The sequence below is a fragment of the Alternaria rosae genome, assembly GCF_020736505.1.
Source record: "Alternaria rosae strain MPI-PUGE-AT-0040 chromosome Unknown BKA58scaffold_1, whole genome shotgun sequence".
Lineage (NCBI taxonomy): Eukaryota > Fungi > Ascomycota > Dothideomycetes > Pleosporales > Pleosporaceae > Alternaria > Alternaria rosae.
The window spans coordinates 5208754-5234625 of record NW_025763570.1 but is presented as its reverse complement, the minus strand read 5'-3'; the positions used below and the strand labels follow the sequence as shown (position 1 = coordinate 5234625).

The following is a 25872-nucleotide window of genomic DNA, read 5'->3' as shown; positions in this document are numbered from 1 at the left end:
AGCTCTTGCACGGCTTTAAGGCGTCCAGGACTGCGATTCTGACGTTGTGGCCACATATGTGATGCTGCTGAATTCTTGTGGCACGAACACTGGGGGTCAATGTCCTTTGTGAATTCTCTACGACAGCCTCGTAAGTGGTTTCTCGTAGCCTGGTCATATGTATTCCCATTTCTTGCAGTTGCGCACACTTGTAGTGTAGGTTCGGAAGGCTTAGGGAATTGAGATGAATGGCACAAGCGAGTCATCTCGCGATGCAGGACGAGTCATGCAACGCACCGCCTTCACATGCGATGCGATGTGCCCCCTTCGCGTCCGAGCTTCTACACAATGACGACGATGCAAGGTTGTGCCGAGGTTATCCGAGACACAGCATCGAAGTTCGCGCAACATGTTGAAGGGCACAAGGGCTACCTAAGTGGAGAGTCGGGAAGGCGTCTACGTCATACTGACCTTGCTGCGAAAACCGTAAACATATACAACAACCCCCATATTCATCCACTCTTGTCTGCTACACAACACCCCCTGATACCCATTTGAGCTTTCAAACTTTCAACTACTCTAGATTCAATCCCAGATACAAACTCCAAGTCATTCATTATGGTCACAAACAAGAAAGTCCTCATTGTCCTCTCCGACGCGTCCTCCTTTCCCCTCTACAACACCGGTAGCGACGGAAAGACCGTATCGCAAGACTCAGGCTACTTCCTCATGGAGCTAGCGAAGCCTCTTCAAAAGATCCTCGACGCCGGCTACGAAGTCACATTCGCATCACCAGAGGGCAAGGAGCCCACACCAGACCCACTCAGCGTATCTCTCGCCGCCTTCGCCGGAAACTACTACGAGAAGCAAAGAGAGCTGGAATTAATCGAGCGCATGAAAAAGGAGAATGGCTTCTCGCGACCAAAGAAGTTCTCCGAGATCAGTGATGACGAGTTGAAGCACTTCAGTGGAGTCTTCATCCCCGGTGGTCACGCTCCTTTGTCCGACTTGGGCGACAACGCGGATCTCGGTCGCATACTCACACACTTCCACACTTCGTCAAAGCCAACGGCTGCTATCTGCCACGGACCCTGGGCTTTTCTAAGCACCAAGTACGGTCCGAGCAAGAAGTTCGAGTACGCTGGGTACAAGATGACGAGCTGGTCGGATGCCGAGGAGAAGTTGATGGAGACGATCTTCCGCGGTGAGATCGACAAGGTTGAGGGTACGCTTAGGCAAGAGGGTGCGGATATGCAGGAGGGTATTGCTAAGTCTATGGGCAGTATTACTGTGGATAGGGAGCTTGTTACTGGGGATAACCCGATGGCGGCGAATGCGCTGGGTGACAAGTTCTTGGAGATGATGGCTGCGAAATAGATGCGGTCTGGTGGAATCCCGGCGATGGTACGGCACCGTGTACGATTATATGAGCTACGAATTCATAACCAGCTACGTGTCCAGAAGTGTTGAATGCGATCAATGTCGCCTCTACTTATTGCTAATATCGGTTCTGATACTAAACTCTTCTTTTCTATACTTAACCCGCATCATCTCCTCCACGCCTCCCTCAAAAGTTCCCAAGCACTTCTGCGCGCTCCTCATCCTCCTCTCGACCAACCTCCTAAGACCTACCGCGGTCGGCCTTCTCGCCGGCATACTCTGATTACAAAGTTCAAATATCCGTATCAAATCCCTCGCATAGTTCGGCTCATACATCGTAGGCGCCAGTACAAGAAGGGTGTGCGCAAGAAAGCGACTTTGTGCGGGACCTGCATGTACAGTATTAGTGAGAGCAGCGTGCCAAGGCCCTTGAACTTTTCGTAGGCCGAGAAAAGTATGGATCATTTCCCATAGCACGGTGCTTAGAGACCAAACATCTGTCTTGCAGAAGAGCGGTTGCCGGTGGAAATAGCCAAAGACGCGTGCGTCGGGTTCTAGGGTGTGCAGATCGATGTTATTCTCGGATGCAGCATAGCCTCGCGTGTACAGGTGGTACTTCCTGGTGTACTACTCATATCCGAATAATTCGAGCATGTCGTCGAGGTCTGCTAGCACAGGTCGTGGGAAAGAACTGAACGACTCTTGGGGCTCCATGAGGAAGATATTGCTGGGCTTGATGTCGCGATGCACTTTTGGTATCCATCCTAGGGCTTCTGCTGTATCGGGTATACCTGACGTGTACGTCAAACCGGATGTAAGGTTGTAGATTACTTCTGAGAGTGTAATGAGTACGATCCAAAACATCGGTTCGGGAATCTGATCGTCGGTGTCCTCCTACCATCTCCACGCACTGTAATGCTCGATAATGCTGGACAATGTGCCTGCAGAGCAATAGTCCACGTACCTTTCCACCTCGTACCTGTGTGTGGAAGTGAAACCGCTGCCCTCGCCATGGTCATGGAAAGACCAGAACCTGGATTTCAGTATTGCGACAGAATTGGGAAGCGTGTCGATGATCCGGCAGACTGCCGTTCGCTCATTGAAGACGGCTTTGTCGTTCATTGTGACCTTCTTGATTACAAAGCGCTAGATCGATGTTAGTATGTATGAGCGACAGGAAAACGAATGTCGAAACTCACGTCGCGTATGGTGTTAATCTGGTCTAGCGCGACATACAAACGTATAGTTACGTGTTTTGCATCCTCGCGTTCGTCTGACAGCGTTTTTACGAACTGATACCAGAGATCTGAGGCCATTTTCGTTACCCTACATTGGATGTCCTGCTGATCTTATCATGTCATTGTGTTAGCGGTTTGCTAAGGATGATCGCTCTAGACTCGGAGTCATCTTGCGGTAAGTGCTCCCAAATCAGTGTACATCTGAATCTCTCATATGCAGACAATGACTAACATCAAACAAAGACGTGTTGAGATGTCGCGTCGTAGGGGTTTGCCAAAGGCCTTTGTCTTGAGGAGCAGCAGGAGGCTCGATGTATTACGTTATCGACTATGACGGTCTGAATGTGGGAATAGCATCGAATACAGCGTCCCTGTGGAAACGTAGTTTTGGCAATCCCATCTACTGCATCAAACTTCAGTGCTAATGGGAAGGAATTCGTGAGGCTGTATAGGTGGGGGTCGAGGAAGAGGCCCTACCGGAAGCACCTAAGCGAACGCGTCGCCCCCGGTCCACGCGCCGAGCATCCTCATCCACTTTTCGCGTCAAGCATTATTCAGTGATAACGGCGGCCTATGCAGCACCGAGGCAGAAGCAGATGGTCCAAGATAACACGACTGCAATTAGCTCTCACCGACCCCGCACCCGAATGATAGCTAACACCAATCATCCTCAACATTGCAATCATCGCCAGTGCCGTAATTGCGACATCCATTAGACGCCTTCCCCAAGCGCATTGGTGACTGCCACTACGGGCAGGGCACAGTGTCTGACAGAGGCAGTGGAGCCTCTGATAGCAGGAACGCTATTGTATGTGACAATGCTCGGCGCGGCCTCGGCGCATTAGCAGCAGCTCCAAAAAAGCATGGTTATAGCATGACGCAGGGCCGTCCAGTAACCCATCATCGGGTCCTCATTGTAAGACTGGAATAGACCCAGCTTCATCGCTAAACCTCAATTCGGCCACAACACCATGGCCACACCCGGTTACAGACTCGGCGTTGATGTTGGAGGGTAAGTAATGATCGCCTCAATTTTGCCTCATGAACCGGTGGGAGGACGCCCGCCCGCTAGCTTCTTCCTAGCCACGGCGGCGAACATGCAGAGCTTCCCCGAATCCACCACTGCCAGCACTTCGCGGCTTGCCTGAACACGGCCCACGTCAGGAAGCGCGGCTAACACTATCCTAGAACCTTCACCGACGGTACGGCCCTTTTCCGCAAAGTATGCTCCATCTTTTAATCGAGCCTAGTCTGCGTCATCACGCCGAATGGCGAAGCGGTACGCACGAAAGTTCCGACCAACACGACAGATCAGTCTATTGGTGTGCAAGACGGAGTACAACAGGCACGGAAAATACTGAAAGAGAGGTACAACTGGGAAGGCAGATTTGAGTACATACACCATGGCACAACCACCGGTACCAATGCGGTGCTTGAAGGCAAAGGCGCCAAATGCGGTCTCATCGTTACCAAGGGTCACAAGGACATCTTGTCCACACGACGAAGCCAGATACCAGGCGGATTAGGCTCATGGATGCACTACGAACAGCCCGACCCTCTCGTGCCTCTCGAGAGGACTGTAGAAGTCAAAGAGCGTATCAAGATTGACGGTGAAGTCTTCTATGAGTTGGATGAGGATGAATTACGAAAGGACTTGCAGGATCTGAAGAGACAACAACCGCAAGCGATTGCCGTATCGCTGATCAACTCCTTCGCTAACAGCGCGCATGAAGAACGCATCAAGGTCATACTGAGCAGCGAGTTCGGTCCAGATGTCGAAATCGTCACTTCTACAGATGTGCTGCCGGAGATCCAAGAATATGAGCGTACCGTCACGACAGCCGCCAACGCCATCGTCAAACCGGTGGTAAAGAGTTATATGCAGAACCTGCAAAAGAAGCTCGAGAAAGACACAGACACGATCCGCATCTTGAAATCCGATGGCGATTTGACTTCAACCCACCTTGCTGGCGAGACACCGGTGCGCATCCTCATGAGTGGGCCAGCTGGTGGCGTCAAGGCTGTTTCTCATCTCGTCGCGAAGAACACGCCTTACAAGAATCTCATTACATTCGACATGGGTGGAACTTCCACTGACTGCGCTCTACTTCCGGGAAGCGATGCCATCATCCGACGAGAGACCGCGATCGGTCACCTATCAGTACGAGCACCCAGCGTAGATGTTAATACTGTAGGAGCCGGCGGTGGCTCTATCGCGATATTCAATGACTTCACGAAGACTCTACGTGTCGGACCTGAGTCTAGCGGCGCTACACCTGGACCTGCCGCTTACGGAAAAGGTGGCACCCAAGCAACTGTGACCGATGCAAATTTGGCATTAGGTCGCCTTCCGTCAAAACTGCTCGGTGGAAAGTTCCAGTTGGATGTCGCCGCATCTACAGCTGCAGTCGAATCGATCGCTAAGCAAATGGGCCTTGATACAGCTTCCGCAGCTGAGGGCATCATCGACCTGGTAAACGAATCCATGCACGGTGCTCTCCGGCTAGTATCTGTGGAGCAAGGCTATGATCCACGGGATTTTGCATTGGTTGCGCTGGGTGGTGCAGGTCCACTTCATGGTAACGCCCTTGGTCAGCTTCTTGGTTCCTGGCCTGTTATAGTTCCTCCTTCTCCCGGAGTACTATGTGCCCAAGGTGATGCTATCACAAAGATGTCGCATGAGCAGAGTTGCACATACATTCGTGCATTCTCCGAGATAACCGAGGAAGAGCTCAAAGAGACGTTACTGGATCTCAAGGCCGGCGGTGTAGGAACGATGCAGACCTCGCTTGCAGACGAAAACGCTGCTCTGCACGTCGTATACCAAGCAGATATGCGTTACAAGGGCCAAGCTATGACACTTACTGTTGATCTGACTTCCGATGAGTTCAACAACTCACATAAGCTAGTGGATATCTTCCGTTCCAAGTTCAACGAAGCCCACCAACACCAATTTGGCTTTTCACACTCGCATGCTGAGATGGAGACAATGCGCTTGCGAGCCAAAGTCATTGACGCTTCCGAAGAGGTGGCTTTCAAGCCTCTGGAGGATGCCCGTACTTCTGAACCTTGCAAAGACGCCATCACAGCTAAGCAGGTTATTGTCTGGGATGGGAAGAAGGTCGAGGCAACTTTCTGGGATCGGTCCAAAATCGGAGGAGCTGGCAAGATTATACATGGTCCGGCCGTTATTACGGAGATGGACTCGAATACGCTCATCCTTCCTGGATACTACGGAAAGATCGACTCCATGGGTAATATACTCATCTGGCCCACCGAGAAGAAGGACGACCGAAAGACTGTACATACCAAAGAGTCGGCTCAAGAATTGATCAAAGACCAACCCATCATCGCCACTCTTATCGCCTCTGCACTGGGATCTATCAGAAGAGAGATGGATGCTCTCCTGCTTCGTTGCGCCATGAGCCCAGCCATCCGTGAACAACAAGACGAGTTCAATGTCATCACCAACACACGTGGCCAGATGCTTGTCGGCCAGTTTGGATCCTTCATACAGCAGTTCCTCAACGGCTGGAACGGCACAATTGAAGAGGGTGATGTGTTTGTCACAAACGATGTATATCAGATTGATGGCGCCGTATCGCATCTCAACGACGTCATCGTATTACTTCCCATCTACTATGAACACAACCTCATAGGATGGGCCGCAAACTTCGGCCACATAACCGACGTGCAAGGGAAAGTACCAGGATCTATGAGCATAAACGCAAGCACCATCTACGAAGACGGGCTTCAAATACCTATCGTCAAGCTCTACACGAAAGGTGTCTACAATGAAACTCTCGCGACGGTACTCTTCCGCAATTCCCGTGCACCAGACTGGTTTCAGAGCGACCTCATGGCTCTCGTTACCGCTTGCCGCACAGCTGCCACGCGTGTCACCGAACTATGTGGACGCTACAGTCTGGAGGTGTACGAGGCAGCTGCGGATTATCTACTGGAGCAGAACAAGCTTGCCATTAGTAGAATCATCAACGAAAAGATCAGTGATGAGGTCTCAAGCTTTACTGATTTCATCGACGACGACGGACAAGGGGTTGGCCCTTACGCGATTACTTGCTCCATGAAGAAGGAGAATGGGAAGCTCATTTTCGATTGGGACGGTACTTCACCTCAGTCGAACAGCTCGATGAATTTCTACCTGTCTATCACGTTGTTCAAGATGTTCATCGGGTACCACTTGCTGGCCATCTACGACCCTTTCGCTGTAAGTATCCGATGCCCAAAGTCCGCATGAAACCTGACTAACTCCAATAGGTGGTGAACGATGGATTCCACGACTTGCTAGACATCAAGATCCCAGCCGGTACTATCCTTCGTCCCGTGCGTCCAGCAGCCGTCAGTTGCCGCACTCATCTACTCGGTCGCATCATGGACGTATTGCAAGCGCTCTTTGGCCAACAAAACCCCGCCTACCGTTGCGCAGCAGGTTTCTCGGACTCACCTCATCTCTTCTACTCCGGCTTCAAGCCTGATGGCGAGTTCTATCTGCTCTACCAGATCGGCTTCGGTGGCGTGCCTGCGCGACCAATCGGCGACGGACCAGATTGCCACTGTCTCTTCCCAGCCATAAAGTCGATCCCGGCTGAGAACATTGAGCTCTACTTTCCCGTCATTATCGAAGCCAACGAGGCTTTACCGGATTCCGGTGGCGCAGGTTTCTACCGTGGCGGTAATGCACAGAGGACGTTGTACAGATGGCTATGCGAAGGCGACGTCAGCACGCACGACGACAGATGGTTGACCAAAGCCTGGGGCGTCAACGGTGGAAAGCCTGGAAGCAGATCGAGAAAGGTTCTCTACCGGAACAACAGCTATGGTACACCAGCCGAGAAGGACAATATGGAGTTCTGTCAATCGAAGCAAGATTTCATACACGTCTACCCAGGTAAGTCGCACTCATTCGTGGCGTGCGTGGAACACAAAACTAACACCCCCAGGCGACGTACTAGAATGGATAACCTGGGGCGGCGGCGGCCTCGGCGATCCCTTGACCCGTCCACCCGAGCGCGTAGCCCAAGAAGTCCATCGCCGCCTCGTCACCCCCGAAGGCGCTGCAGAAAACTACGGTGTCGTCGTCGACCCGCACACCTTCAAATTCGATAAGTTCGCCACGTCAACCCTCCGCAGCAAGAAACGTGAGGCGCGTTCCAAAGAGGGCGTCTATAGCACTGACAACACGATTGATCGGGGTGGTACGCTCAGTGAGCTGATGCGCAAGTGTGAGGAGGAGACGGGACTGAAGGCTCCCGTGCCGCAGTGGGAGAAGAGGATTTATGGACCGCATGCTGGGCTGAAGTATGTGAGGGAGTGGTATGAGACGATGAAGAAGGAGGGGATGGAGAGATGGGATAGGGCGTAGGACGGTTTGGTGCTATGCGTGTAACGGGGAGTTAATTATGTAGAGTGCTTTCGTGGGAAGCTACATGATCTCAGTCTGCCACCGTGCTATTCTCTCCTCTCAAAAATTTGCATAGCCCCCGGATACCTCATCTCCAACATTTTGAGCATCTCGTCGTCGCGATAGATCCATCCTCCCGGTGGCACAAAGTCGCCGTTGCCGTCCAAATCCGCGTTCTGCCTCTGAGCAAATATCTGAGCAGATCTTGGAAGTCGTTGCCCACTCGATGGAGCGTAGAGCTGCATAATAGTACGATCCCTGAAGCGGCGATGCTCTGCGCGAGCCTCTTCAGCGAACGCATATTGATGGCGCAAAACACGGCTCTTCAGAATTGTCATCTTGATGGTGTAGTGTTGGAACGGGGATGATTCATCAGGTGTCGGGATATCGGTTCCGTGTTGAGTTGGCATCGTGATTTCGAAGCCGGCGTAGTCAAAGGAACGAGCCGGGAATGGCGGTTGTTCAATGCCATCCGTGTTAAAAGGTATCATCCATAAGTGCCTATCGCCGACTAGTCGCTTTCTCAGCGTTGAGGAATTTGGACTAGTGCTTGATGAGCCAGTGCTGGAATTCAATGAAAGTGCATCCTGAAGACTTTTCGGAGCGATGCTCATGCTGCAATAAGTCCAAGCCTTTAGTACCTTGTTCAGCATCGTGTCTGCGACGTGTTTGATTAGATAGCCCTCTCGTCAGATGAAGGCCTGGTACGCAAATGCTGAGCATGCCTTATTCCAAGTGATAAAGTTGACGTCGCATGTCAACGTAGCGGTCTTTATCCAGGAGAACGGAGGCGTCTCTGTCTGGGTGATTCCCACATATTGAGATTCCTGAGCGCTGGTATGAACCATGATTGGGCACTTGAAAGTAGTCTGTCATCTTGACAAGTAAGCTCTAGAGGGGACGTAAGGACTCACGCCTGGTATAGCGTTCTTAATTATGAGCTTGTAGCCTTCGCTCACAAGAAACGATGTCAGAGCCTCGGCGTGTATTCCTTTTTGCACGAGAAGTCTTTCCAGTATGCCTGTATTAGCTTCTTTCGATGCGGGGCTCAGCGACTTCCTCGGCATGAAGCCGAACGCACGACATCCGCTGATAAGGATGTTATGTTTCGCCTGTAGCGTACGAAACCCTTTCGGGTCTATGAAGAAATGCCCTAGTCTTTTGTTGATATCGAACTGCGTGCGTTCCACTAGACCAACGTATTCACTGAACGCCTTGGTGGTGCGAGAAAGTGCAACGATGTCGCGAATGTTGAGATGATGTAACACGCTGTCTTGTGCTGGTGTGAAGCGCATCAATAGATCAACTAAGCCTTTACATTCCGGTAGCATCTTTCGGGGGCAGAGCTTGCACGATGTGCGTGCTTGTTATGACTCCGCATCGTTTGATGCTATGTTGGGAGTGATGGGAGACATGTTTGCCGGGGTATTTGATGGTCTACATATGCTGCAGACTCGAGTACGTACAGTCTAACGGGATAGTTACTCTCCTCTGTATGGGTATTGAGGTTACTGTTCAAGTGACATTGCGATTGACTGTGTTGTCATTTAATCTCAGCAATCTATACGACTTCCCTCTCCTTGATCTTCTGACCCATAGCTTGCGCATCCGTCTTGTGCATTCCAAACTTCCTCGCCTTGACTCGATTCACAAACATCTCGTCCAACTCTTCGTACGTCCGACCAGCCGTCTCGGGCTGATAAAACCAAAGATACACCAAGCACAAAACAGACAAGCCACCGAAGATGAAACCCAACTTTCCACCGAGGTTGAGCTGATCAGGGTTGAACAGGTAAGGCAGCACAAAACTCCACATGGTGTTGAGCGCGTTCTGGAGAGCGAGACCAATGGCTATAGTCTTGATGCGAAGACGTGAAGTCGATGTCTCGCACAGGATAGTGTAAGCAGTAGCCCCGATGGTGACGTTGTACCAGAAGCAGTAAATCAGGATCATACTGATAGCGCCTTTGAGTGCGGGTATTGTGCCGACGACAGCGACACCGGCTATGACAAACAAGATGATAGTGAGCACAAAGAGTCCCCAGAAGGTAAGATTGCGACGACCTACGCGGTCGACTAGGTACCACGATATGACGTTTCCGATAAGAGAGAGCACTTGCTGCACGATCTGCAACTTGAACGACATGGCGGTGGTGAAGCCGGCAAGCTGCATGTAGTATGTCGAATAGGAAGCTGCGAACACGATGCCGCTGAGTGACTGGATAGTGAGTGGCATGACAGAGATGATAGTTCGCCGGAGGTTGGATCGGCGGAAGCACTCTAGGTATGTGACGCCTTCAGTCTCGTGCTTGACTTGTTGAAGTGTCGTCATGATCTGAGCGAGCTTCTGCTCGGCTGCGAAACCGCGATGACCAAGGCTGTTGAGTGCCTTGAGTGCATCAGCCTGACGGTCCTTGGATGCGAGCCACCATGGAGACTCGGGCATGAACCAGACGAAAGCGGCAGCTATCCCAGCGAATCCGTACTGGGCACAAAAGATAGCACGATATGCCCAGCGATCGGTGTTTACGCCCGTGGAGTTGACGATGAGCGCGACTGTAAGTGGACCGAGGGTGTATGAAAGCGCTGTCAAGCATGTCAACATGCCTCTGAGTTTCAACGGGGCGACCTCGCCGATGTATGTCACGGTGACGGATGCTAGGGCGCCAACGACGAAGCCATTCAGGAACTTGCCACCGAAAAACATCTCGTTTGTCGTTGCGACGAACTCCATGGTTACTGCGGCAAAGGTGATTGCGAGGCAGATCATGACTACTAGCCTTCGGCCAAGCCAGTCAGCAAGTTGACCACATCCGAGGGCACCCACGATAGCACTGTAGCGTTAGTACTGTTTGTTCAGCCTTCGATCCGATCCAGTTGTATTACTTACGAAGCGACAGGTGCGCCCTGGAAAGCTGACTGCCACCGAGCGTCAATGACATAGCTCACAGTACCGTCGTCCGCAGTAAATGGATGGCCGAAATCTTTCCTGAACTCTGGTATACCGATAACATTTCCCGCTGCTTGGTTTTCAAAACTGACTAGCAGCACTACCCACACCATGTATATCGACCAAGCACAAGCCCAGGGGTACTTGTGGAAGGACGCAAGTTTCCCGACCTTATGGTCTTCCTGGTTAGCGAGGTGACCAAGTTCGGAAGTGGCCGCGGTAGTCGTCTTTTCCGGTAGGTGTTCAGTGAACTCAACGGTGTTGGACTTTTTATCGTCGTCTAGAGCCATGATGGCCTGGGGAAATACAGGAGATAATGATAATGATATGGCTGTGATGATGAAGATGGCGGAAGTAGGCGGAACGAGTCAAAACAAGCTCATCCCGGCTCGAATATGCTGCGCAGACCTGAGGAATACGGAGGCAGTAATTTATACAACTTGCTACAATGTCAAGGCCGCCTACATGATGGATAATCTTATGCGCATGGGATCGAGCGGTCACCGAAGACCAGTCTTGTCGCATACTGCCGGATGATCGGGTTATGTGAATACCACGTTTGCCGCTGTGTTGCTGTTCGATCCTCGTGTTCCCTCACATCGACCAAGGGTTGAGTGGGTGTGCTTCCCTATATTCGGTATCTCGGTACGTATGAGGCATCCCTCCATGTTGCATCGTGAGTGTTTCGGAGAGAGCTAGTCTCCTTACGCTGCTTTAGCGCATCCGAAGTTTCGCCAGAGTTCTGCTGCCCAATGTTCTCAACATAGCGTACGCGAAGTTCTCCCGGTCGCACTCAGAAGTGTACTCCGAAGAATTGCAGGCTGGAAACCATGGTGTAATTGGTGGGATGATCATTAGTATAATCTGGGGTAAAATCAAGTTACATGTTGTGCGGGGAAAAAGGCATCTAACCTATCGAAAGAAAGTGCGAGCGTCAATAACCGTTCTATCAGGCCGAACGTTGACATCATTGATTCGCCGAGCTGAACGTTCTACAACACATCATCCACTTCATCAATGATCTGCACCTTGATACTGCCGTTGCTCAAGTCGCCACATGTGTGCAACGCATCAAGCGCCTTCTCCAACGGAAATGTGTGACTGACAAGCGGCTTCAGATCAAGAATACCACCAGCCAGGCACTGAAGGCCAGAGGGCCATGTATCGCGGTAGCGATTGATGAATTTAAGATCGATCTACAGCAGTGTCAGCAAACCCGGTTTCAAACTTGCCCACAGACGTGAAGATCATGAAGTGCAGTCACCTACCTCGGCAAGACTCAAATGCATAAATGGAAGATTATTCATAATCTCCCTCCCCACGCCGATAACCATGACCGTCCCCCCTCTCCTCGCCGTATACGCAGCAGTAACGACACTGCTCTCCACACCCGTGCACTCCAGCACAGTCTCCGGTGCGCCATACTCGCCCACGTTCTCGAAGTCGAACAACTCTCTAATCTTCTTTGCGTTGCCTTGCGCATCTAGATTGCGATCGACCTGGTACGTGGAAGCCGTTGGTACGAATTGCTTTGCGAACGCTAATCGCTTTGGCTCAAGATCCGTGACAACGAGGGGATGCGCTCCACTTGCTCTCGCTGCAGCAAGCGCGATGAGGCCGATGGGTCCCGCACCGCATATTACTGCGCCACATCCTAGAGATAAGCCGGCGGATTTGATACCATGCATCACGACGGAAAGTGGTTCGAGAAGTGCGCCTTCGGCGTACGATACGCTTGAAGGGAGTTTGTGACACCATTTCGCGGGATGCGTTTTGTAGCGTTGGATTGTACCGTGGTATGGATAGACACCGGCGAATTGGACGTCTTCACATAGGTTGTATCGGCCGTCCATGCAGAGGAAACATGAGCCGCATGGAACGCCTGGTTCAACTGCTACACGGTCGCCTGGAGTATATGTTAGTCAGTGAGGAGGAAGGAGGAAACTTCAATCTACCAGGCTTGAGACTCGTGACACCTTCACCACATTGTAAGACTATACCAGCTGCTTCATGGCCGAGGATACAATCTCCTTCGACGACGAGTGAACCTATTCTCCCAGCTTTCCAGAAATGGATGTCAGATCTCGCAGACCGTTATCAGCTTTGAACATGCCCGTCAAGTTGAAGCGTCTTACCCGCAAACACCCGTAGCCTTAATATGCAACAACACTTCTCCCTTTCCTGGCGCATACACAGACGCTTCTTGCAGCTTCAAATTATGGTCTGCGGTGACTTGTAGCGAGGGGTTTGGCAGCGGTGTCTTGATAGTAGATTTCTGTGTATGGGCTCCAGAAGCGGATGAAGAATCTACCAGTGCTGGGGTCATGTTGACTTGTCGCGGTGTAGACTTCAAACACTGCCAGCACGAGCAACTGGTGTCAATGTAGCAGGTGAGGATATGTGCGGATCAAGTAGCCCCACATGTTCAGCGCGCCAAGTTGCCATTCTTGCCAGAATGGTAATCCCATCCTCACCCAGGGGGCCGGAAAGCGCAGTAGTCGTGGCAAAATGCGGGGAAATCTCCAGCGGGATTGACAACGTAGTGTGTTGGTGGCTCTGGTTACCGAATTTGTCTAGTTAATGGCTTCGTCACCCAATAGGAAACGATGACACCGAATTTATCTCCGCAGCAGCGACGCGTCGGATTACCGAATGTGGCATGCCCGGCCAAATGTTCTGGATAGACGTCGAAGATTAGTTCGTAGCAGCACGAGAAGTACTTATGTATGATGCGCCTCTCGATGTTGTTGGATTCGTAGATCTACTGATGTTCGTATTGTGAAGTTCGCACCTCGCAAGAGTTTCCACTACCTCACATAATGCATACTTCGCAAGATTCGCCGCAGGTCAACGGCTCGACCAGTTACGGAAAGAATGTCGTGGACGGACTTCAAAAAGAGGCGAAGCTCGAGCAATCATCTATTCAGAAGTTATCAAAAGAGCAGGATCATGTCTTGAAGACTTTTAGACTGCTCATCGCAGATCTATGCCAGCAGTTCAATGGCGGACATCCCGGGTAGGTCCCCAGTCAGTCCTTGTACGTACGAAGCTGACCATGCGACAGAGGAGCTATTGGTATGGCAGCAATCGGTGTCGCGCTGTGGAAGTACGTCATGCGATACGCACCACATACACCTGACTACTTCAACCGAGACCGATTCGTCTTGTCAAATGGCCACACTTGTCTCTTTCAATACACGTTTCTGCACCTCACAGGCTACAAAGCCATGACTTTCGACCAGTTGAAGTCGTACCATTCAGAGCGCGCCGACGCGTTGTGTCCAGGACATCCCGAAATCGAACATGAAGGCATCGAGGTGACGACTGGCCCGTTAGGACAGGGCGTAGCCAATGCTGTCGGGCTGGCGATGGCAACGAAGAACCTTCAGGCAATCTACAATAAACCGGATTTCGACGTGGTGTCGAATCACACATGGTGTATGATCGGAGATGCATGTCTGCAGGAGGGTGTTGCTCTGGAAGCAATTTCTTTCGCTGGCCATTTGAAGCTCAACAACCTTACGATCATTTACGATAACAACCAAGTTACCTGCGACGGTTCTGTCGACCTTACCAACACAGAAGACGTCAACGCCAAGATGGCAGCATGCGGCTGGGATATCATCGACATTGAAGATGGGTGTTTTGACATCGAAGGCCTTGTCGAAGCTCTGAACGAAGCGCGATCCTCTACCGAGAAGCCCACATTCATCAACGTCCGGACGGTGATTGGTCTTGGCAGTGCTGTCGCAGGCGATGCCACTGCACACGGTATGGCATTCGGAGCAGCTGATGTGGCCAACATGAAGAAAGCTTACGGCTTCAGCCCTGAGGAACATTTTGTTGTCAGCGAAGAGGTGCGCAGATTCTTCGAAGACATCCCCGCGATAGGAGAGGAGCTCGTAAAATCGTGGGAGAAGAAAGTAGAAAAGTATCAGAACAAGTACCCGGAGGAGGGTGCTGACTTTAGACGCCGCGTCGAGGGTCGTCTGACAGACAACTGGAAGGAGTTGATCCCAAGCTCGTTTCCGGAGGCGCCTACAGCAACAAGAAAAGCGTCAGGCCTTGTCTTCAACACGATTGCTGAGAAGATTAACAACTTCATGGTCGGCACCGCTGATCTGACGCCTTCTGTCAACATGAATTGGAAGGGCAAAGTCGATTTTCAAAATGTAAGCAGTGCTCATCCCATTGGAAGCGTGATTGCTAACTCCACCTAGCCCGACCTGAAGACCACATGTGGCATTGTGGGCAACTACAGCGGACGCTATATCCACTATGGTGTGCGAGAGCATGCCATGTGCGCCATCTCCAACGGTTTGGCAGCATACGCACCAAACACTTTTATCCCCGTTACATCTTCTTTCTTCATGTTCTACCTCTATGCTGCCCCTGCCGTACGTATGGGTGCCCTGCAACGCCTTCAGGTCATACATGCGGCCACACACGACAGCATCGGAATGGGCGAAGATGGCCCAACTCATCAGCCGATTGAGCTCGCCAACCTGTACCGCGCGATGCCGAATATATTATACATTCGACCAGCCGATAGCGAGGAGACGGCAGGCGCGTGGATTACAGCAATCGAGGCGAAGAACACACCGAGCATCATCTCGACATCTCGGCATACCCTTCCTCAACTACCGCAAACGAAGCGAGACCTGGTTGCGAAGGGCGCATACGTGATCGACGAGGTGGAGGACGCGGATGTGACGCTTATCGGTGTCGGTGCAGAGCTGCATCATGCTGTTGATACAGCGAAGGAGCTCAAGGCGAAGAACATCAAGGCACGAGTCGTGAGCTTCCCATGTCAGCGCTTGTTCGATGCACAACCTACACAATACAAGCGGGACACGCTGCGAAGGCATCGCGGGATTCCGGCTGTCGTCATTGAGCCGTTCGCGCCCAACGGGTGGGAGAGATATGCCGATGCCGCTTGTTGCATGAAGCGCTTCGGTCACAGTTTGCCGGGCAAAGCTGCCTATAAATATTTCGGGTTCGACGTGCCTGCGCTGACGGCCAAGGTAGAGAGCTACCTGCAGCAGGTTCGCGACGATCCGCTGCTGAAGGGCGAATTCGTCGATTTATGAGGCTGGTGTAGTAGAGATTGAGTAATTAATCGAATGTACATATGACCATACTACCCCTCCTTTGACTGCGCATGCGTGTCACCTGGGCTCTCTATCGCGATTGAGGTGGTGAAGCATGTCAGGATGCACGACGCGTCGAGCGCGTTCCGCGCCTGCTCACGTGAGTCGCAAGCGTCCCCACATGGGCACTTTGTCGGCACTCTCGCAGCTACTTGCGCCTCGTGACGTACACCCCGGTGGTGCCAAGGCGTTGCCTCCATGATCACATGTATCTCCATCCTACCATCCTACATCCAATGGCGTCTCAACCGCCTCCTGCACCGAGGAATGCAAGGCTGAAGTTTGTTCCGCGGTATCCTTCGCTGTTCTGCCGCTTCTACCCACGCGCGCCTGCCTTGCTACATGACCTTTACCCTCTACATCTTGCCCCAGTTCACTCTCACTGATCCGCTAAAACAACAGCTTATCCACACTATGTACAAGCCGCTGGCGTCGCCGACAACAATTCGGGTTCTGCACGTTCATCCTGCGCCCGAAGCAGATCCTCTCACATGCAGCCTGGAGCATTGCGATCTCGATAGAAACCCAGAGTATGAGGCCGTTTCGTACGTCTGGGGCGACTCAGATCTGTCATGTTCGATTACCTGCGATTCCAAGGTCGTCGCAGTGACTTGCAGTTTGTATCAGTCTCTCCTAAGAGTTCGGTCACCGGATCAGCGTCGGACAGTATGGATTGACGGACTGTGCATTAATCAAATTGACGATGTCGAGAAGTCACATCAAGTGCAGCTCATGCAACGTGTCTTCCGTAACGCGCACCGAGTCCTAGTATGGCTAGGTCCTGACTTACACGGCCAAGCCCGAGACGCATTCGATATCTGCGTTACGCTGGGCCAGCGAGATATGGATTCTGAAGAGCTCGAGACTACGTTGACAAGAATGAATCTGTTCATGGACAGATACCCTGGAAATTGGTACTCCTTTCGTGCCTTGTCTCAGATTCCCTGGTGGGGCCGTGTCTGGATCATACAGGAATTTGCTCTCGCAAAGGACTTGCTGTTCATGTGGGCCGCGGAAGAATCCCAATGGACGCTTATCAACCTGGCGATTAGTAACCTGTCAAAACCAGGCGTGATGTGGCGCTTCACGCCATTCAATGTTCAGATACTCGAACCTATGACTCGATTGTCTGCAATCAAGGAGCGGCGCTGCTACGCGAAGAATTTCATGGGAACGATCCATACGGCCAGGGCATTTGAATGTTCAGACAGTCGCGATCGGATCTTTGGAATTTTGGGACTCGGTTACGGCGATGACCATTGGGCAGCAGCAGACCCCGCTGGACAATCGCTAGCTAAAGCTATCATACCGGACTACGCTTTACCTGTGGAGCATGTTTATCGGCAATTTGCTATCCGGGCCCTGCAGCAAGATTTGACAGAAGACGTTTTCTTGGCGATTCAACACCAGGAACAGCTGGAACAGTGGCAGCCGGGTAACATGCCGTCGTGGTCACCACGTTGGGATCTGCCTCTTGTCAACAATTTTTCATTCTGTCACAGACTGCACGAAATTTGTAAGTTCGACGGTCTTGCCGTAGAGAATGGTATCTCGTTTAGAGGATCCGTTTCTGAGCGGCTGTCTGTATTGCAATCACACTTCGACCCGCTCGCTATTGACACTCTCAACGTGTTAAGCGCTACTTTAGAACAAATCGTCGCCCTCTCGGATATCATGGGGTTCCTGCAGTTCAGACTCCCGGGAACCATTTTGGAGAGCTTCTGGGAAGATAATATCAGGCCTGGAGAAGCAGACCCCGGATACAAGGCCGTCATGACAGACTTATGTGAGACCGCTACCTACTATATGACTTCCGAAAATCACGTCAGTGCTTTCTACGCGGCTTCTCAACACCCGGTCCAAAGATCACCAGACGCAATAGCGAATTATGCAAGACACGGAGAGCATGCCATGTTGAGGTCCATAGCGCAGCTGCTGTTGGAGACGAGCGAAATTGCATCTGTACAAGACCCGACCCTGCTAGATAAAGAAAAGGGCGAACATGGTTATTTCAAGAGGTTTTACATCACGCGTCAAGGCTATGTTGGGATGTGTCCAGCCGCCGCTCAGCCTGGGGATCATGTCGCCCTATTGTGGAACACCGATTGCCCTGTGGTCTTGCGTCCACAGGATGACTTTTATCGTATCGTTGGCGGCTCATACATGGCAGGTTTGAACAGGAAGAAGATGGAAGGCGTTCCTCACCCACTCTACGATCTATTGTCGGGCAAGCTGCAGCCAGGAATGATTCAGATCCGCTGATCGAAAGAGCTGCACATTGAGTGTGAACGCACTTTTGATCTGTGAGCAGATTCATGATGGCATCCCACAGGCCTCATGCGGCATGGCCATTGCACGATTACGCTTTTTGGTGTGAGTCTTAGTGCAAAAAGACCACATAGAACCACAAAGTAAAAAGCCAAGAGTCTACGGCTGCGGACGGTAGCGCCCCGCTATGTACAGATTCATCGGGAGGCCCCGCGGCAAGCGCCACCGGTAGCCTCCGACATGTAGATGAGGAGTAACCCCATCAACAGACACCGCGAGCGATAAGGAGGAGCAGTATCTTTAGTCTAAATTGAAGCCTACACCACTCAAAGGCTGAATCACAAGCCATCACAAGATCCATCTCAGCTACTTAGTCAAGCGTCCACGAAATGTCTTCCCACACGACCTCAATATCGCTACCACCCGAGGAGCTCGTCTCAAGCTTGCTATCTACTATCGAAGATAGCATCATACCTCTGACGCAAAAAGGCGTCTCGAGCGGCTCCAAACTCTTCGGGGCAGCTATTCTTTCCCGCAAAAACCTTACGCCATACACTCTCGCTACGAATAACGAGCGCATCTCGCCCCTCTTACACGGCGAGATCAACTGCATTCAACAATTCTGCACCGTCGACTTCCCTGACCCATCAACACGACCTCATCCCGCCAAAGACTGCATCTTCCTTGCTACCCACGAGCCCTGTTCATTGTGTTTAAGCGGCATAACATGGGCGGGTTTTAACGAGTTCTACTACTTGTTCACGTACGAGGATAGTAGGGATCTCTTCGGGATCCCGTACGATATCGACATCCTACAAGAGGTATTTCGGGTACAAGGGCAGGGCGAGACTGAAGAGCAGGTACAAATCAGGCAGCTCTACAACCGCAAGAACAAGTTCTTCACTGCGAAGAGCTTCGCCGATGTCGTTGGGGAGATTGAAGATGAAAGCAGCAGAACGAGGTTGCTAGGTGAAATTGACAGAGTCAAAAGTCTCTACAATAGTCTGAGCGAGACTTATCAAAAGGGGAAAGAGGCGGGTACAGAAAGTTCAAGTGTGTGGAAGTAGATCATGATGGTCTCTCTTTGGCACGGTCATTGTTCGGTGTTGGTAAACTTCAAGTGCGGCTTCAAGTTCCGGTTTCCAAGGTGTCGCTTTTAGCCCCGCATTTATCGATAACAAATTTCAGCTAGCTTCGACCCCTCCGAATGCCTGCGCATGTGGTGTCAAATTTCAAGTGAAAGAGAATCTGACTCAAACAGAAATTAATTCTGTCATTCCCAATCCGTGGTGCCGCATCGCGTACTTTCATCTCGTCTTCTCTTTCGAGTCTTTTCGCCAGCCCGTTGCGCAGTTTTCTGACAGGCCGCGACTGTCAGCGAGGTCATCCGGAAACGGTCGAAATTTTGGTGGGCGAAGAAGAACCCCAGCAACGCTGTATAACCAATTTCCAGAAGCCGGTCGGGGCTCGACGGCACAGGTCGGAAAGATGGCGAACAGCCAACGAGAAGATAACACAATCTACCTCACAGAGAATGAGGCGGAACGCATCCAGAACACCATCAGAGACCGGTTAAAAAAGTGCGAAGAGCAAAGCGGCAATGTAAAGGTTCCAAGAGACAAGTTGGCTGCTCACCAGGCGGCCACTGGTGCAGCTTTAATGGCAGATATGGGCGGTGCGCCAGATCCGGATATGCTTCAGACGCAAGGCAAGACGTCAACTACGATTCCGGTCATTGGCGTAGGCCGACCGTATCCGCCATGCACGACTCCGCTGTCAGATCTAGAACCGATGAAAATGTCAGATCTTAAGATGGAGACGCATCACCGTGGCCGTAAACTGGTGGTCAAGCGAGAAAGCCCTGTAGTCACACTCGTAGCGAGGTCATGGACTATGGTTCAAAATGAGGATGGGACTGACGCAGAGCGTCTGGAAATACTGCTGCACAAGTCGCGATATGGCGAGGATGTACTGGAGTCGACCAAGCTTTTCATCATCAAAGAGCCATATTTTACTCTCACCGAGCAGGGCGAGCCTACACTACGCATCGATCATCCTTCAGACCTGGTCATATGCCATGAAGAAGGCTCCAAGAGCTTCGAGGATGCCGCAGCAGCAGACAAGGCGGCCACAAGGTTCAAAATTCAAGGGAACAACGCACTCAAGAAACAAGATCTCCCATTGGCCCATGAGAAGTACACAGCAGGCCTAGCGATCGCAAAGCAAGACATTTTAGCAGAAGCGAACCCAGATCTAGCCCGCGACATCTCCCGTAATCGCGCATACGTGAATTTACTACTGGGCCGACTAGATGAAGTGAAGACCGACGCCCGCGCTTCCCTAACCGGACGCGAAGACCAAAAGTCAAAAGAACTGGACAGCAAAGCCTACTACCGCGCCGGCTCAGCCGCATACGCCCAAAGCCACTGGCAAGAAGCCAAGCAGTTCTTTCTCGAGCAACAGAAGCTCACTCCCGACGACAAAGACGCCAAACTTCAACTCAAGAAGATTGAAGCGCGTCTCCGAGAAGAACAAACAGGAGGGTACGACCTAATGAAGATCCGCACCAACCTCTCCAAAGCCCGCTCTCGAGTCGACGCGGGAAACTTCACCAAAAACACGCTCGTAAAAGACAGTCCCGGAAAAGGCCGCGGACTCTACGCGACCCGCGACCTCGCCACCGGCGACATCGTCATGTGCGAAAAAGCCTTCTGCGTAGTCTGGGGCCACGAAGAAGACACCCTAACAGCCATGACCTACGACACGCGCGACGACCGAATCCGGGTTGCACCCGTCGGCCTCGCGAAAGCACTCGTACAGAAATGCCTAAACCAGCCTTCTCAAACTGAACACCTGATGGATCTCTTCGGCGACTACCAAGGCGAAGGCCCACAGGTTTTCAGTAACGAAGACGGTGCTATTGTAGACGTATTCCGCGTCCACGACATCATGTCGCGGAACGGTTTCGGGCCTGGAAGTCAATTCGGCGAGGAAAGCGCTAGGAACGCTAGCACGGGACTTTGGCGCCACGCCGCTTATATCAACCATTCTTGCCTTTCCAACACAACGAAGGAGTTCGCAGGCGACATGATTATCATCCGCGCCACCCAGCCCATCAATTCCGGCGAAGAGATCTTCCATCCCTACGACGCGTCGCTTGATTATGAAACTAGGCAGGGTTTCCTAGAGCGGACCTGGGGTTTCAGATGCCAGTGTAAGTTGTGTGATGCGGAGAAAGAGGATGGCAAGGAGGTGAGGGATAAGAGGATGGAGTTGGTGGGAGAGGCGGATGCTTTTATTGATAAGACGCCTTGGGCGGGGGCGAAGAGACTACAGCTGAGGAAGGCGCAGGGGATACTGAGGGAGATGGACAAGACGTATGATGAGGGGAGGTGGGAGGGGTTGCCTAGGAGGCATACAGAGGGGATTAGGGCGTGGTTGGTTAGGGCGAGTCCACGATAGAGCGAGTAATGGGGGAGAATTGTTGCGAAGAATGTGGGAAGTAAGGAAGTGTGAAGATATAGGTTGGTATATCGCTAGTTCAGAGTACAAATATATGAGCAAGTGTCTAGTCACCAGCGACTTCCCCATCTATCATTACACCGAAAGAAGGACGAGATCAAGTATCAACCAAGTCCGCTCAAACCTTCGTCTGCTTCGTCTCCATCATCTTAGGCTCCTCATACGGTGGTGCAGCTCCAGTTTCTTCGCTGGCTATCGCCATAATCGTGTTTGTGTTATCAATTGTCTCCAGAGGCGCAACTGGCTTGTCACCGAGAAGGACCTTTTCGGATGGGATGATCCAGTTGAACCAAGATGGCATCAACAAACCCAGAACGATGGTTGGCAGCACAAGGTGCACGATGCTGAAGCCGTAGATCATGATGGGGTCGAACATGTGCTGTTGTGTGAACTTGGGGTAGGCGAATGAGAGGACAATGGCGAGAATGGGACCGGAGATGTACTATAAGGCAAGTCAGCGAAATGCAGGAATGAAAGTTGGGGAAATACGGTATGACATACCTTCATGATAACAGCCCAGTAAAAGGGAATATTCCAGTTCTTTCCCACTCCAATAGTAACATTCATATCCCTGGTAAGCTGGTGTCCAGGGTAGAAAGCGACCCACCAGAAGCGGCTCATGAACTTGTTGTTGCCGAAGAAGCGGGGGCCGGGGATAGCGGGTGTTCTGGCAGCGAAGATCGCGATCAAAGAGCTGACGATGAAGAAGGCGAAACCAACGCCAGCACCGGTTCCTGGAGTCGAGCCGTAAGCGACGCGTATACCGAGGCCCTGGGCGACGGCGAAACCGAAGGTGAAGATGAGGTACGCGGGCCAGCCGACTTGGTGTGCAACGTCGCGGCAGCGGTAGAGCGATGTTGCGGCGAAGGTTTCGCACCAGACTATCAAGTACTTTAGTTCGCTTCGGGGGGATTTCTAGAGTGGGAGACTGACCTGTGAAAAAAAGGGCGACGTCGTTGACGTAGGTGTCAACTGCATCGAGAGCCTGCAGACCAAACTCGGTGCAGTAGATTAGGGAGATGAGTGCAGAGACAATGGTTACAATAGTGCAGACGGCCCAGCGTGGGAGTTTTCGTCCCCAGTTCGTGTCCATGATGAGTGTAGTCATGACTTCGAGGAGAGAGAAGGCGGATGTAAGACCGAGGAGGAAGAGAGTGAAGACTGCACGAGGAACGATTAGCATGTTCGTTCATTCAGAAGAGGATACTGAGAAGCTCACAAAAAACCACGGAGAAGAATGGAGCACCTGGCATCTGTGCAAGAGCCTCGGGGTACGTGATGAAACCAGTAACGAAGGTACCGAGCTGCGTGCCGCTGGAGGGATCAATTTCCAGATAGCCGACGACACCGAAAACTGAGAAAGCGGCGATGATTTCAACAGCAGAGTTACTGAAGCCAATGATAAGAGCATCTTGTACGGCGTTGGAGTGCGACGAGCAGTAAGACGCCCACGATGTGAAATATCTAGTAATGCGTCAGTATAATTTTCTTTCTGAGACGTGTAACTAAACATACCCAAAACCAACACCGATGGAGAAGAAGATCTGACCGAAAGCCGCTTGCCAGATCTGAGGGCTCTCGAGTGCGCTGGTGCGCCATGTCGCGAAGTAAAGCTTGATGCCTTCTCCAGCATTAGGTAGCGATACTCCACGGCCGATGAGAATGATAATAAGGACGAGGGGGAGACCCATGGTAACGTAGATGACACGTCCGGTCATACCAACACCCCTGAAGACGCACAACCAGGTGACAAACCAAGTGAAAATGGCCCAACCCGCGGTTTCTCCTAGCATACCAGTCCCGACGTATTGAGTGTACGAAGCGACACTGCCATCGGGGTTGAAGCTACCAGTGGAAGCTGCGGCTGTGTTGGCAACGATGACGTTGGCGAAGTACTCCTCGAGGTCCTGGCCTTTCCAAGGCAAAGGGCTTTGGAAACTGCGGGAGAAGTACTTCATGATCCATGCTAGGAGGGGTACGTAGTAAGTAACAACAACATACTATGGGATTGCGACATCAGCATTTCTTCTTCAGTGTTGCAAGTCAATTCACTTACGCCGTTGAATACGACCGCTAGACCGATGCCTTTAGCGCGCTTGTTGTTGCTGTGCCACGCGAGCACTGGGCCACCACGGTAAACGCTACCGAGCGCGATCTCAAGGACCAGGACAGGCAAAGCGACGAAGAATAGGGCGATGAAGTAAGGGATGAAGAATTGGAGACCGTAGTTGTTGTACACGACGGATGGGAAGCGCAAAAGGTTACCAAGACCAACAGCACCGCCCATGGCGCAGAGGACGAACTGAATGCGGTTCGAGAACATGTCGCGTCCATCTTCGCTCTTCTTCGCCGCAGGCGAGAGCTTCATGAGTATGTTTTTAATTGCTGCCATCTTGACGTCTGGGCGTAGGCAGGTAGAGAATGTGAGAAGAGGAGTTTGTCGCTCCTGGAAGAGTGACGGAGTCAATTCACGACTCTGGAAAGTGAGTTGCGAGGACGAACGTGAAGGTCGAAAAGTAAGATCTGCGCAGCGTGATCCCGGTATATAGATTCGTACAATCTGATTGTCGTGCCACATATCCTATCTCTCCAAGCATGTGCCCAGCCCAAGCAATCGCCCACCTTCCTTCTACAAACAGCACTAGTAGTGTGGCGCTCGCATCCAAGGCTTCCCCAGATCCTGCGCAGAGGCTCCGTTAGCTTGGGCGTACCCTACCACTCGGGTACAACGGGTCTTGGGTGATCAGCAGCTCTACATTGGTTGGTTCGTTACATCCTGAGGACTCAACACCACTGCCGATTCCGAACCAGGCGTGCAATCATCTCGGACATGGCGCTGAACCTGTGTTGGCGCGTCAGCCACTAGGGGTGGTGATACCGTCTGGTCAGTCCAGTCATCCTTGGATTCCAAAGTACTGTTCTTGGCGCGGTAAAGCTGGCGCACGCGACAGAGCTCGACGCATCCAGATCTGAGGTAATGCTCGGAATCCGTCTATGCACTGCGAGTTGGACCAGAGTTGGCCGTCAGCCACGAGGGGTCCGATATGTCTTGGTGCCAAAGCACAGTGGTCTCGGCGCGCGTTTTCGGTTACACACGTGACCCATCGAGACGCATCTACATCAGTAATTTGGACGTCTTCCAGGTGTCTTTTGGTAATGCGCGTACTTCACAATGAAAACCCGTCTGCCAGGACCCATGTAACCCCTTTCGCCTTAGCCATCTACATTGATAGCTGGCCGGTCAGCCAGCTGGGAGTAAGGTTACGCCGAGTGATCGCTATCAGTCAGAGAGTGTCCGGCTATGCGGCACTCACTTGGCCTTGGCGGCTTGGATGCCCAGTGATTTGGGTCGGGCGTACAGTCGCTCCGACGGTTGTACGTGTTGGTATGACCCTTTCATGACTGAATGAGAAGGGGTTGGCGTTGGTAATGATGATAGGGACTCGGGTCGCTTGGCTACGGTCGCGATTCGGCGGTTATCTGCGGCATGGTGGTGGTTCTCGCAAAGCGTCGCTCCTTTTGACGTATTCTAGAAGCGGGAGTAGTCTACATGGTTTCCTGAACTGTCATGGTGATATGTGCCTCCTCTTATGTAATTGCGCTAGTCGGGCGCGTGCTGCTGTTTGGTAGAGGCGTGGAAGAGGCAGCATCGTGCCTACTTAGGTAAATTTGGAAATGTTGCGTTAAATCCTAGGAAATTTGAGCGAACAACCTGTTTCGATCGCGAAGAATCGCTAAACTGTGAAAGTTAGGGGCGCTGTCTACCGTTATATAGAACGGACCCTGATGGATCACTCGTAGGGCGCGCGGGCGGGAGTGGAGGCTAGCGCCGACTTCGGGGTTTTCGGACCCGTCTCGGAGCAAGAACGCGGCGGACAACTCACAAGGTCGACATAGTTCCAATTTGATTCATGACCAGACAACAAGTATCATGTAGTGATGCCTCTTCATGTATTCGCGCTT

General features: G+C 51.9%; 12 protein-coding genes across 12 annotated transcripts; 6 read left to right on the top strand and 6 right to left on the bottom strand.

Annotated features, from left to right (window-relative positions):
* The first annotated feature begins 338 nt into the window (after positions 1-338).
* BKA58DRAFT_374845 (ThiJ/PfpI family protein) lies at positions 339-1441 on the top strand. Its single transcript, XM_046169371.1, has one exon. The coding sequence runs from the start codon at positions 598-600 to the stop codon at positions 1354-1356; it is 759 nt and encodes a 252-aa protein (XP_046032178.1). The 5' UTR covers positions 339-597; the 3' UTR covers positions 1357-1441.
* A 545-nt stretch (positions 1442-1986) lies between these two features.
* Positions 1987-2675, bottom strand: BKA58DRAFT_435036 (uncharacterized protein; the record flags this gene model as incomplete). The annotated part of the gene is made up of 3 exons (XM_046173306.1): positions 1987-2192; positions 2271-2505; positions 2559-2675. The coding sequence occupies 3 exons, from the start codon at positions 2673-2675 to the stop codon at positions 1987-1989; spliced, it is 558 nt and encodes a 185-aa protein (XP_046032177.1).
* A 794-nt stretch (positions 2676-3469) lies between these two features.
* On the top strand, positions 3470-8240 carry BKA58DRAFT_374838 (Hydantoinase/oxoprolinase-domain-containing protein). Its single transcript, XM_046169370.1, has 5 exons — positions 3470-3609; positions 3786-3799; positions 3848-6825; positions 6876-7506; positions 7559-8240. Exons 1-5 carry the CDS (start codon positions 3569-3571, stop codon positions 7978-7980), a joined length of 4086 nt encoding a protein of 1361 aa, XP_046032176.1. The 5' UTR covers positions 3470-3568; the 3' UTR covers positions 7981-8240.
* BKA58DRAFT_448064 (uncharacterized protein) lies at positions 8067-8691 on the bottom strand (the record flags this gene model as incomplete). The annotated part of the gene is made up of 1 exon (XM_046174258.1): positions 8067-8691. Exon 1 carries the CDS (start codon positions 8670-8672, stop codon positions 8067-8069), a length of 606 nt encoding a protein of 201 aa, XP_046032175.1. The 5' UTR covers positions 8673-8691.
* Positions 8692-8697: 6 nt separating this feature from the next.
* BKA58DRAFT_417080 (uncharacterized protein) lies at positions 8698-9350 on the bottom strand (the record flags this gene model as incomplete). The annotated part of the gene is made up of 2 exons (XM_046172624.1): positions 8698-8888; positions 8934-9350. The coding sequence occupies 2 exons, from the start codon at positions 9348-9350 to the stop codon at positions 8709-8711; spliced, it is 597 nt and encodes a 198-aa protein (XP_046032174.1). The 3' UTR covers positions 8698-8708.
* Positions 9311-11739, bottom strand: BKA58DRAFT_34141 (uncharacterized protein). The gene is made up of 2 exons (XM_046168350.1): positions 10910-11739; positions 9311-10853 (listed from the first exon to the last, which is right to left on the bottom strand). The coding sequence occupies exons 1-2, from the start codon at positions 11257-11259 to the stop codon at positions 9581-9583; spliced, it is 1623 nt and encodes a 540-aa protein (XP_046032173.1). The 5' UTR covers positions 11260-11739; the 3' UTR covers positions 9311-9580.
* Positions 11740-11762: 23 nt separating this feature from the next.
* Positions 11763-13533, bottom strand: BKA58DRAFT_374830 (chaperonin 10-like protein). The gene is made up of 4 exons (XM_046169369.1): positions 13105-13533; positions 12925-13052; positions 12238-12875; positions 11763-12165 (listed from the first exon to the last, which is right to left on the bottom strand). Exons 1-4 carry the CDS (start codon positions 13293-13295, stop codon positions 11962-11964), a joined length of 1161 nt encoding a protein of 386 aa, XP_046032172.1. The 5' UTR covers positions 13296-13533; the 3' UTR covers positions 11763-11961.
* Positions 13534-13715: 182 nt separating this feature from the next.
* BKA58DRAFT_374829 (dihydroxyacetone synthase) lies at positions 13716-16170 on the top strand. Its single transcript, XM_046169368.1, has 3 exons — positions 13716-13985; positions 14034-15141; positions 15190-16170. The coding sequence occupies exons 1-3, from the start codon at positions 13789-13791 to the stop codon at positions 16057-16059; spliced, it is 2175 nt and encodes a 724-aa protein (XP_046032171.1). The 5' UTR covers positions 13716-13788; the 3' UTR covers positions 16060-16170.
* A 24-nt stretch (positions 16171-16194) lies between these two features.
* Positions 16195-18578, top strand: BKA58DRAFT_34099 (heterokaryon incompatibility protein-domain-containing protein). Its single transcript, XM_046168339.1, has one exon. It carries the CDS (start codon positions 16462-16464, stop codon positions 18379-18381), a length of 1920 nt encoding a protein of 639 aa, XP_046032170.1. The 5' UTR covers positions 16195-16461; the 3' UTR covers positions 18382-18578.
* A 1-nt stretch (position 18579) lies between these two features.
* Positions 18580-19665, top strand: BKA58DRAFT_34118 (cytidine deaminase-like protein). Its single transcript, XM_046168342.1, has one exon. It carries the CDS (start codon positions 18777-18779, stop codon positions 19452-19454), a length of 678 nt encoding a protein of 225 aa, XP_046032169.1. The 5' UTR covers positions 18580-18776; the 3' UTR covers positions 19455-19665.
* BKA58DRAFT_374827 (uncharacterized protein) lies at positions 19605-21961 on the top strand. Its single transcript, XM_046169367.1, has one exon. The coding sequence runs from the start codon at positions 20047-20049 to the stop codon at positions 21847-21849; it is 1803 nt and encodes a 600-aa protein (XP_046032168.1). The 5' UTR covers positions 19605-20046; the 3' UTR covers positions 21850-21961.
* A 66-nt stretch (positions 21962-22027) lies between these two features.
* BKA58DRAFT_306209 (solute carrier family 6 protein) lies at positions 22028-24301 on the bottom strand (the record flags this gene model as incomplete). Its single annotated transcript, XM_046167101.1, has 6 exons — positions 22028-22351; positions 22411-22790; positions 22843-23070; positions 23129-23373; positions 23425-23909; positions 23966-24301. 6 exons carry the CDS (start codon positions 24299-24301, stop codon positions 22028-22030), a joined length of 1998 nt encoding a protein of 665 aa, XP_046032167.1.
* Between the last annotated feature and the right edge of the window lie 1571 nt (positions 24302-25872).

Coding starts and splice junctions, on each gene's coding strand:
- BKA58DRAFT_374845 (XM_046169371.1), top strand. CDS start 598: ATGGTCACAAACAAGAAAGTCCTCATTGTCCTCTCCGACGCGTCCTCC.
- BKA58DRAFT_374838 (XM_046169370.1), top strand. CDS start 3,569: ATGGCCACACCCGGTTACAGACTCGGCGTTGATGTTGGAGG. Junction 6,826..6,875: donor CCATCTACGACCCTTTCGCT/GTAAGTATCCGA, acceptor TAACTCCAATAG/GTGGTGAACGATGGATTCCA. Junction 7,507..7,558: donor TTTCATACACGTCTACCCAG/GTAAGTCGCACT, acceptor TAACACCCCCAG/GCGACGTACTAGAATGGATA.
- BKA58DRAFT_34141 (XM_046168350.1), bottom strand. CDS start 11,259: ATGGCTCTAGACGACGATAAAAAGTCCAACACCGTTGAGTTCACTGAA. Junction 10,854..10,909: donor CAGGGCGCACCTGTCGCTTC/GTAAGTAATACA, acceptor CTAACGCTACAG/TGCTATCGTGGGTGCCCTCG.
- BKA58DRAFT_374830 (XM_046169369.1), bottom strand. CDS start 13,295: ATGACCCCAGCACTGGTAGATTCTTCATCCGCTTCTGGAGCCCATACA. Junction 13,053..13,104: donor AAGGCTACGGGTGTTTGCGG/GTAAGACGCTTC, acceptor ACGGTCTGCGAG/ATCTGACATCCATTTCTGGA. Junction 12,876..12,924: donor TGTCACGAGTCTCAAGCCTG/GTAGATTGAAGT, acceptor CATATACTCCAG/GCGACCGTGTAGCAGTTGAA.
- BKA58DRAFT_374829 (XM_046169368.1), top strand. CDS start 13,789: ATGCATACTTCGCAAGATTCGCCGCAGGTCAACGGCTCGACCAGTTAC. Junction 13,986..14,033: donor TTCAATGGCGGACATCCCGG/GTAGGTCCCCAG, acceptor ACCATGCGACAG/AGGAGCTATTGGTATGGCAG. Junction 15,142..15,189: donor GCAAAGTCGATTTTCAAAAT/GTAAGCAGTGCT, acceptor AACTCCACCTAG/CCCGACCTGAAGACCACATG.
- BKA58DRAFT_34099 (XM_046168339.1), top strand. CDS start 16,462: ATGACCTTTACCCTCTACATCTTGCCCCAGTTCACTCTCACTGATCCG.
- BKA58DRAFT_34118 (XM_046168342.1), top strand. CDS start 18,777: ATGTCTTCCCACACGACCTCAATATCGCTACCACCCGAGGAGCTCGTC.
- BKA58DRAFT_374827 (XM_046169367.1), top strand. CDS start 20,047: ATGGCAGATATGGGCGGTGCGCCAGATCCGGATATGCTTCAGACGCAA.